The sequence below is a fragment of the Amblyomma americanum genome, chromosome 2 (genome assembly GCF_052857255.1).
Source record: "Amblyomma americanum isolate KBUSLIRL-KWMA chromosome 2, ASM5285725v1, whole genome shotgun sequence".
In the NCBI taxonomy this organism is placed as follows: domain Eukaryota; kingdom Metazoa; phylum Arthropoda; class Arachnida; order Ixodida; family Ixodidae; genus Amblyomma; species Amblyomma americanum.
This window is the reverse complement of record NC_135498.1, coordinates 123,903,356-123,913,610: the sequence shown is the minus strand read 5'-3', so window position 1 is coordinate 123,913,610 and position 10,255 is coordinate 123,903,356. Positions and strand designations below refer to the sequence as shown.

Below are 10,255 nucleotides of genomic sequence, written 5' to 3'. Positions count from 1 at the left end.
AAGCGCTAAGTGCCACTCGACAGATCGTCAGCGACATATCAAGTTGTCAGCATCTGCGGGCTTCTGACGATGAGCACGGTATTAACATTCTGAATGCACTCTGGCGAACCTGTGGCTCGTGCTTGAGACAAGCTGCGCTGGTGCTTGAAAGAAGTCTTGGCCGGTAGGAGTTTCGACGACGTCTATGCCACCGTCCTCTTGAGATCATGAAGCCAAGAGCAGATGGTAGCCCAGACGTTAGTCCCAAATCGGGGACCCTGCTAGAAGGTTGTGTCGGCACTGAGTAGCACACAGTCCTTCAGGAGAGCGTCTACGTCATCTTGGGCCACGGACGGCTGCAGCAGTTGGCGTTGCTCTCCACCATCCTCAGCCTGATCCTGCTCCTGATGCACGCGTTCGCCTACCGCCTCATCGGTCGCCCCGTGGACCACTGGTGCCAGCCGCCTCCGGATTTCCGCGATTTGCCCGCCGTGCAGTGGAAGAACGTGGCGATTCCCGTGCTGGCCGACGGAAGCTTCAGCAGGTGCACCGTGTACGACCCGCCTGTTCCGGTGAGCTTAACGGCTTCTTGCGTGTGTCACAGTACTTCCTTCGCGCAGGAACAGCCACCTTTTTGCAGTCTGCTCCTCCCCTTCCACACACTCATCTAATGTTATAAACTCAAATCCTCTTGACAGGTAACGTGCAGTTTTGCTTTTTACAGTCGCAGGTGTATGGGTCAACATACTGTGTTCCTACTCGCGATGCTGTCATCGCGTGTAACGATAGAAAAACTCGCCGTAAAAAAAAGTTCCTCGGTCAGGTAGGGGTCACGACGTTCATGCGATCGAGATAGCGGATTACGCTAATACTAATCGTTCTAGAAAGTGCTTCGGTAACCGTCAAAAGCAGGTGTCGAGGCTATGACATCTTTTATCCGTGGCGGGCCCTGTATCAAGGTCACCTATTTTGCTTTCCAGCGACGCTCCGCCTTCGGCTAGAAGGAATCAACAAAATATAATAAAATGAATTGCCCGATATAAAAAACACGCAATAAATTATCCTTCGGTCCCTTAGAGATTGCTTTCCACTGTTACGAGAGGCAGCATACCAGGCATCCCACATTAAGAGCAAAGGATTGCGGGCATTAAGTTTAAACTTGAGTGTTGCCTACCGCATAGAGCACGCAGGCATACTAATTACTTCAGGCTTAGCCCAGTATTTATCTGAAATAAATACTTTAAGCCTTTTGGCTGTAGCATCCTGAAATGATGGTATAGACAACCGTCAGGCCGTGACGCCAAGGAGATGCGGTGGCGCTGGCGTCTGCAGTGACTTTCGTTTTGTAGGCAAAAAGCGGGACCGCCCGCTTTGAGTGTGCCACGTTTGCGTGTTTTTGAGCATAATTCACGGCGTGACAATAAATTGTGGTGCAGTTAGTTGAGCGGCATAAGGAAGCGGCATAAGTTTTCACAAGTTTATTGCAGTGAGATAGGCTCGAAAGCGACGGACAGGGGTCGTGGAGCAATACAAGTTGGGCGACGGATCCGATTCGCGGCTACCATTGCGTCTCTGCATTAAAATCTAATCAGTTGGTCCGGCTCTCTTGATCCGCTTCGCCGCTGCTCGGTCGGGTAGCGACCATTGCAAGAATCAAGTAACGCCTGCAACTCGATAGCTCTTATTCTGTCATGCCTTCAGCATAAGTTTAGGCGCGATATTGAGTGTGCTTGAGGTCGTAAGTTGACTGCAGGGGGCCATTTTCAGATGCTAATCACCCAGACAACGTAACGCTCATCACTTCGCGCGCAAAAAAAAAGAAGAAAAAAAAACAGCTCCCAGTCGCCTTCAGCGTACCCAGCGTACCGCTAAGTGCGATACGCTTGAAGCAGCACAGGACTCAGGTTGTAGAACGCACGACGCGTAGCTTTCCTGTTTTCTTTTTCGCGAACTTAAACAAGTGTGTCGTTTCAACACCGGTCACGCGACGCCAGATTCTCGGCAAAGTCACGCAGGGTTATTTTCCAGACTATTTGAATTTTAAATTTTCCGTCTATCTGGGGATGGCGAGCACAGCAAATGCTACATAAAGAGCCACTCCGATTAAGCACAATACGCAGACATGAATGTAAATTCTAAAATAAGAATCAAATATTTATTTATATTTATATCGCTTAGCACAGTGGGCGTGAATTTCAATTGGAGCTCGATTAAAACGCCTATGCATGGGCTTTTGCACCTGTCATAACACATTTGCATTATTTAATTCTGACAGTGAAAGCGCTCGAAATGACAAGGACGACAGAATATGAGACGTAAAAGAGAGAGGCATACACTTTGCCGTCCTTTTCTTTTTGAGCATTTTCACTGTCGAACTTGAAAAGCAACTCGCCCACTCCCTGCCATTATTCAATTAGCCTTATTTAAAGCAGCTATATGACAAAAAGGGGTTAATAAGTTTCCAAGGTTTAGTTTCGTTTACGGGGGTTTAACGTCCCGAAGCTACTCACGCTATGAGGGACGCCGCTGTGGAGAGCTCTGGAAATTTCGACCACCTGAGGTTCATTAACGTGCACTTACATCGCACAGTACGTGGGCATGTAGAATTTCGCGTTTATCGAAATTTTTCCGCCGCGGCCAGAGTGGAACCCGCGTCTTTCGCCTGAGCAGCCAAGGTCCATTGCCACTGAGCCACCACGGCGGCTAATTGCCAAGATCTCCTGACTAAACAGGAAGCACATCCCAAGGTGCGTAACGTGGAAAAACTACTTCGCATCACGTCGTCCTCTCTTGCACTAGCAATTGGACCTGTATCGGCCCGCAAATTGACAACTGTGGACGATTAGTTTTTCTCCATGCCTCGCACTTTCGCACGCTGTAGCCGCTCTCTTACTTGTCGGGAGCGATTAAGGCCCCGATGTAGCGCTCCGCCTGCTATTTCCGCCTACGAACAGGTGAAAAAGCGTAAAACTATTATCCGAGCATCAACAAAAATGTTTCTAACCAAAACCTATAGGGACGCGTTGAAATATTCTCATACGCGAGTTAGTTTCGAAGGCAGTGTCGCTTGGCGCAGTGTACGCACGCTGTGTTTTTGCCTACACCCCACGTCGATGCTGACCGTAGCGCTACCTTTGTTTACAAACATGACGCTTGTCTATTTATACATGAAACTCACTGAGAATGATACTAAGTTCTAAAAAGACTCGATTATTCTTATCTGCACCAATCCTTGCACTTCCTCGCTATTTGTTGCCTTGAACAAGTTGCAGCCTTCTAAAATTTTTATATCATTTGTCCAGATTTGGTGGAGACAATAACCGCATCCTAGTGCCGCCAACCTGACTATATTCTCTTGCTTCTCCTCGTTAGAGGGCGTATGGGCTCAATTGTTAACGTGACGTGCTAGCGTAGCCATTATAGCCTTACCAACAGCATTCCATCTGTTTTTAAAGCGTATAAATTGTACTTGAGGTATTTTTCTCTGCAAAAAGTGGATACTTTTGCGGAGGGATAAACTGTAGAATATGCAGTTTTAGTAGGTGCACGGCAGTAGAAACAAAAAAGCACCAGCACAAAATGTAGGTTCAAGGGCAGGAGTAACACAAGGTTGAGATGTCAAAACCTTTCTTTCTCGCTTCATCTCTGAGTACGGTAGACGTGTTCTCAATTATTGGCACCATCTGCCAAAAGGGAATTTTCTGATCGTCAGAATGTTCCTCTGTCTACCCGCGTAAAACGCAAAGTTTCTCTGAGCGATGGCTGAGTGAGGACGTTTGCAACGTTTCAATTGGTATCCAGCGATTTGCAACCAAGGAACAACAGTGGTTAAAGCTTGAATGTTGAACTGTGTAACCTGCGATCAATTGGAATAAATATAACTACAAATACAAACTCCTAGAATGAAGAAACTGCTTCAAGGTTCTTCATGCACGCCATTTCCAGCCTTCACCTTCCCATGTGCTGTTTTTAAGCAAGGCGTAATTTTTGTCGCATAAAACAGTTGCGCGCCGAGGAATGTGGGTAAAAGCCTGCGCCAAGTTTATCACTGTTGCATCCGCTACTAGTCCCTGGAGTCTTCACATAGAGACACGCTGTCATTTTTTTCACCATCTGCGCAAGCCATGATCTAATTATATTTTTCTTTCATTCATTCATTTCATTCACCCTCAGTTTACTAGTAAAGAATTCCTTGGACAGTAGAAACATCTTAGGTTGGAGAAGATTGAAGAGCAAGATATACCCAAAACGTTTCAGCCCGTAGTATAAGGAAATCGAAACTGAGCCAAATTCTAAAAACACATGCTTGTTCTTAATTTGGTATATCATCAACGACACCGAAGACGAACAATATTTCGTCTATTCTTGTGCAGGCGCTGCGCGAAGTAGAGCCCTTCATGTCAAGGGCCAGTACAAGAGCATAGCCTGTAGCGCTGATTGACTGACACCCACCTTCCTAATGTGAACAACAAGAATTTCGCAGGCTTTTTCTTTCAACAAAGATACTGCAGCGAAATATACTCCTCCTGAGTTTCATTGTTCAATCCGCCACTTTCTGAAACTTGTCCCCTATGTATATTTACAACCGGTTAAATTTCTGTTACGATTACCTCGTTACAATAATTGAGAAGTGCTCCTGCCTACTTGAAACGTCAGCCAAAGTCCCGGTGTTGGTGACAAGAAATAGCTGTGACAGCTAGGCAGCACATCCTTCCGGAGGGAAGCCGGCGAACTTCAACGTCCAGCAGTGCGAGCGCCATCAGCGTCAAGGTCTTTCAGCTTGACCGCCACCTGGAAATATTTTTAGCTTTATTGCCGCAACCTGTACGACTATTTTTAAATTAGTCGTTTAGGTTTGTTTGCGCACTCAGCTTACAGCTCATCCTAACTTGTTCATTGTTTAGTCGCAACTATATGCCGTATACATAAGTCTAAAGGCCGGGCTCCTCTATGAGCCGCTCCCCCAGCTTTAGAGCCAATAATTTAAAAAAAAACGAAAACTCTCAAGAACAATTCTGTTTCACTTTGTGTCAATGCAATTGCGTGGCTGATCACCGTGCAGCTGACAGATAACGACATCAGTCTGGTGCTATTAAAGCATTGTAACCTTCCAGCACTCTGTATGTTGTGCAGCTGCGTGCCATGTACAGCGGATGGCAACGGCAGACTACGAAATGACGTCAGTAGAATGGCTAAGAACCGCATCGTTCGGGTCTGCTGCTCTTGAATATTAAATATGTGGCATGCAGTGTCCACGCGCATCGTCAATAAAAGTATTAAAGTTTTCAAAGCATGTGAAATGCTTTGAATGAAGCAGAAAATCATTCACGAGGGTGCTCACATCAGGCCAAAACAGCGGCTAAAATAGCAGCAGTGAAAAACCTTGAAAGAATTTGAAACGTGACGCCAAGTATATCGTGAGTCAGCATGCTACAATAAAGTAATTTCCCCAAGTACAGACCCAAAGTTGAACCGGAAAATGCCTGTGTAAGAGCCGCACCCCGCTAAAATCGCGTAAACTATGCGAGCCTTATATATTCTAAGTACGGTGTTCCCACTGAATTGCTCTGGCAACACTTGATCTGACTTCGCTCTTCCTTTTTCTCCTTCTAAGGACGACAGCCAAGAGGAGCGCCGCGTAGTTCCCTGCGACCGATGGGACTACGACACCACGGACATTGGCAACAGCGTCGTCAGCATGTGGGACCTCGTGTGCGAACACAAGTGGCTGTACTACATCTCCAGCTCCGTGTACATGTTAGGCTCTCTGTGTCTGGTGCCTGTGGCTGGCATAATGGCAGACCGCGTGGGGCTCAGGCTGGTCATCCTGGCGAGTGCCGCCACAATGCTGTTGGCCACCATGGCTGCCGGCTCGACGCAGGCGTTCGGTGTCTTCCTCATGGCCCGGTTCCTCGTCTCCGCCACGGCCAGTGCGACCAACGTGTTGAACTTTATCGTCCTCTACGAACTGACGGGAAACGAGCACCGGGCGCTGTACATCCTGCTGGCGAACAGCGTCGGTACCACGGTGCCGCCTGTACTGTATTCCCTGCTGTCGCTACTCCGTCCTAGCTGGAGTCTGTCTCACGCACTCTTCGTCGCGGCCTCTGCCATTGTGCTGGCCTGCTGCTACTCCCTCGAGGAGTCCCCCGTCTGGCAGTTGGCCACGTGGAGAATTCGCCAGGCTCAGATCACCATGCTGCAAGCAGCCAAATCCCACAGCGTGGATATGGCCAAAGCCAGATCAAACTTTAGAGCGCTCAAGCGACAGCTAGAGAAGGGGGAGACAGCCTCCGTAGCTGGGACAGGTGCCTCTGGGCGCATGTCCCTTGCGGCTTCCTTTCGCCGGCGCGCCGTGTCCATCTTTCTGTCCTGGTTCGCCGTGATTTTTGCCTGCTATGACTCACGCACAGGCCGCATGAGTTTGGAAAGCTATTGGGAAGTATCGGCCGACGTCTCCAAAATCCTCATCCTCATTGCTGTCTATTACCTCATGAAGAATCGAGGTCAAAGAGTCACGTTGTCCGCTGTGCTGGTGCTGCTGTTTGTCTGCAGTGGATTTCAAAGTCTCCTACGAAATGAAATGGGGTATCGCGATGCCCATGTCCACGCTAATGGTATTATGCACCACGTCAGCAGCTTTTTCCGTAAACTACGGCTATACCGCGGAGGTGTTCCCCACTCCAATAAGAAGTATTGGGTTCTGCGTATCCTATTCCATCGGCTGCGCGGGAGTTCTCCTGGTCACACTAATTGAGGCATTCGCTGGAGACAAGCGTATATTTGCTTTCAATACTGTCATGACGGTGCTGAGCTTGGTCAGCGCGGTAGCAGTCCAGTGGCTTCCCGAGGTATTCTCCCATCAGAAGAAAGACACGGATCCGGTCACGTCTGACGTACAGCAGCGCAAGGAAGCCCTGAAGGCTTGTTTCGATCCTCTCCAAGCATCTCCGAAGGCGGGAAAGTCACACAAGCCGCATCGGCATCGGAAGTCAAAGCGGGTGCCGATAAGCGCTGGTGCGTCCGCGGCGGGAAGCGCAGCTACATCTGGGGCGGCATCCCCTGCGTCAGGCGGTTCGCCGCAACTAAGGACTGGATCACCTCCCCTAAAATCTAGATCGCCTGCAAGGAATTATGGACCAGCCAGTTCTTCACGGCAGGTGACTGCATCACCTTCGAGGTACTCTGGATCTCCTCAGAAAACGTCGCATCACCTTCTGTAGAAAATGGATCACCTTTGCGTAAGACTGAATCGCATTCATAGAACAGTGGGTCACCTTGAGAGTTCTCCTCGGAGAAGAAAAAAGCTTCAGTACATAACAATACCGTTTAATTTTTTTTAGCTCGAATTCAAGATAAGAGAGTGTGGCGCGCAGTTCTTTTGGGTGTCTTTTCATTTCATTAGCGCCTTTTTTAGCGCGGTTGTTTTCCTTCAGTGCATTCTTTTCCTCTCTTTATATTTGTGTTTTGTGTTTTTTGTATTTGTGTTTTTTTAGTTGTATTTGTATTGTATTTTTGTTATCCTGTGCACTTTCAGCCAAACGAGCAGAAGTCATTCCCCCCCTCCCCCCTGCAATAATGCCTCCGGGCGCTGCAGGTATCTGTAATAAATAAAGAACTAAATGCTTTCGTGTTTCTTGTTTCCTGATCGGATGGCATCTCTTTGCGGTACAATTTCAGATAGACTTGCTATGCTTATTCTTAATATCCATATACTGGAATTAAAACCGCCCAAAATTCTTTGTTTAAATGTGTTTCCTATTAGTCGCACTTGCTGCCGAGCTGGAACACTAAGTAGTCCGGCGATTACGATTGCCTAAGGACGATCTGCGCTCTTTGAATTGCGATTGGACGGTCCTCTGGGTATAGTTTACATACCTCTAAACCATTACACAATAGACTTGTGCTCTGCAAAAGAAAAATGGTAGATAAGGGTGTTTTACTTCGTGGGCTTGCTCTCGATGAGCACACTATAAAGAAGATTTTTTTTGTTTTTTTCATTCCCCATAATGTGCACCAAAACTCGCTTACTTTTCTGCGCTTTAGTAGAAATAAATTCCTAATCCGAATCTTGCTTGAAGTCTCGGTGCTAAATAAAATCGATTTTGCTGATATATTGAACACGCATTTACATAGCGCGTTTTCTAAAACAGCATATAATATTCCAACTCATCCTCTATGCACGAAGCCTTTGGATGATCCTGTATCGGAACCTGGTGTATTACCAATTGTTTTGAATGTTGTAACAAAAGCGAACCCTGGCCCTTAAGAAATAAGCACTGCTTTTTTTACGTGACTATGTCCAATCATTTTGTCACTTTCCTGCCTTCATGTTTTTAAGCGGTAGCCTCAATACGCCATGTAAAGGCAAGGTCACCGAGCTGAGCCGAACGCCTGCAGTGCGCATGCGCCCAGCAACACGTGTGCCGCGCATGACGTCAGAGTTGCACCACTGCCGAAGCAGACTCCCCAGCGTCGCGCATGCACAGCAGCTAAAGGCACGCTGTGCGTAACGTCAAAGTTGCGCCGCTGCCGCCACCGACTACGCAGCCTCGCTGCGCGCGTTTCGCATGCGCAGTTAGCTCGGCCTCTTTATAAAGAGAGGGTCTGAAGCGGCCGTTCTTGAGATGAAGGATGGGTGAAGAGGTGGAAACTACGCGTGTATACTGCGACCGACATCAACGGCGACTGCGGGATGCCACGTGGAAGGATTCAGAAGTTGTGGCGTGTTATAAGGCGAGTCGCAAGAAGGCAAGAATCAAGGAATGCCAAGTACGTGGCCGAGACGCCGGAACAACTTGAACGGCTCGCGAAACGACGCCGTCAAGAAGCCGAGAGACGAAAGCGGCGAGCCATGAGTAAAGCCATCGCATCTTCTTCAGCGGTTGAGCCTATGCAAACAGCAAGTGTTTCTGAGAAACGACGTGTGTACCATGTGATTCTCCTCAGTGAATTTGAGACTGCTACGCGTCAATTTCACCACAAATTCACGGACAACCATTTTGGGATTGTGTGTGGAATGTGTGAGCGTCTGTGGCATAGGAAAGACTAGAGCCTGGCGACTGAAAGCGTGTATCCTACTCTAAGTATGGCGTTCCCTGAATGGGACGTCGAAACGGTTCGTCACTCAAGAGAAACTTGTGCTTGTGGTCGGGGACTTCAACGAATACCCTAAGCGAGACAGCGTTCATACGAGGTGTAAACCAAAGGCTCGACTTAGACTTAGCCACGGCTCTGCCAAGGTGTACAACGCAGTGGGGATCCTGTATAGACTTAATCTTGCAATGATACACGGCACAGTCTAACCTACAGATAGGCCAAGCTGAAACCAAGACGAACTTCTTCACGGATCATCGCTTTGTCTTCCTAGCTAAGACCAAAGAAACACTCTCTGCTAAATAAACCGCTCTACTACGTGTAACTGAAGCTATCGCGTACACACATGTTTAACCAGAGCTAAATTATCAGCAATCTTTTTATTCATCCCATTCTTCCATAATTCTTTCATGCTCATAAAAAGCGTGGTGAGCAGAGTAAAAAGAGTATAAGATGGCCGTTTCTCCCTTCAGAGGGCGCTCGGAAAAACTGTTTTGTACCCGGTACTTCTTTTAGCAGCGTTAATAGCAGAGTCTATTCGTTTTTTCTAGAAAGCAGGAAATTTAGTAAGTTCGCCTTCTGCCTAGAAGCGCCCATGACTCACCTTGCGCATGTTCTACAAAGGTGCGCGCTATTACTAGGCAGAAATAAATGCGATCCGTATCTCTTTCATATTGCAGTCGTTATGTAGCGTCAAAAAGATTCGAGCTCAGAAATTTACGCGGGTCACAAAAGGTAAACACATACATTTTTGCTCTATTCTCTCTTACCAGTACGGTCAGACATTTCGTAGGTTTTCCGTCTGAGATGAAAGCTTATGCTGAAGTATCAGCATCTTTAGCCCATAGGCCCTTTAAGAAATGACTCCGACGATCCTTCGAGATTGGCCTATTCTAGTCAAACTTTGCTACCGTACTTATCATTTCCGCTCAATTTTTATTCATCTATTTTATTTACAAAATACTGCGGACACTGAGTCCGAGCAGGATGGGCGGACAAGTCAAAGCACAAAGAAAACGCAACACTTCAAAAAAAAAAGAACACAATATAGCAATAATTTGTTAAAACTCATGGGACAATGGTTTAATTAGCTGATGCCAATCTGTTATTGTGCGTGGAAAAAACAAACTTGTGTCTGTTCTAGCGAATATAGGGGTTATAGACCTGGGATGGTGTTGAC

At 47.3% G+C, this 10,255-nt stretch overlaps 1 protein-coding gene across 1 annotated transcript; it reads left to right on the top strand.

Annotated features, from left to right (window-relative positions):
- Nucleotides 1–206: 206 nt before the first annotated feature.
- LOC144120051 (solute carrier family 22 member 7-like) lies at nt 207–7,243 on the top strand. Its single transcript, XM_077652523.1, has 4 exons — nt 207–236; nt 288–551; nt 5,594–6,514; nt 7,097–7,243. Exons 1-4 carry the CDS (start codon nt 207–209, stop codon nt 7,241–7,243), a joined length of 1,362 nt encoding a protein of 453 aa, XP_077508649.1.
- The last annotated feature ends 3,012 nt before the right edge of the window (nt 7,244–10,255 follow it).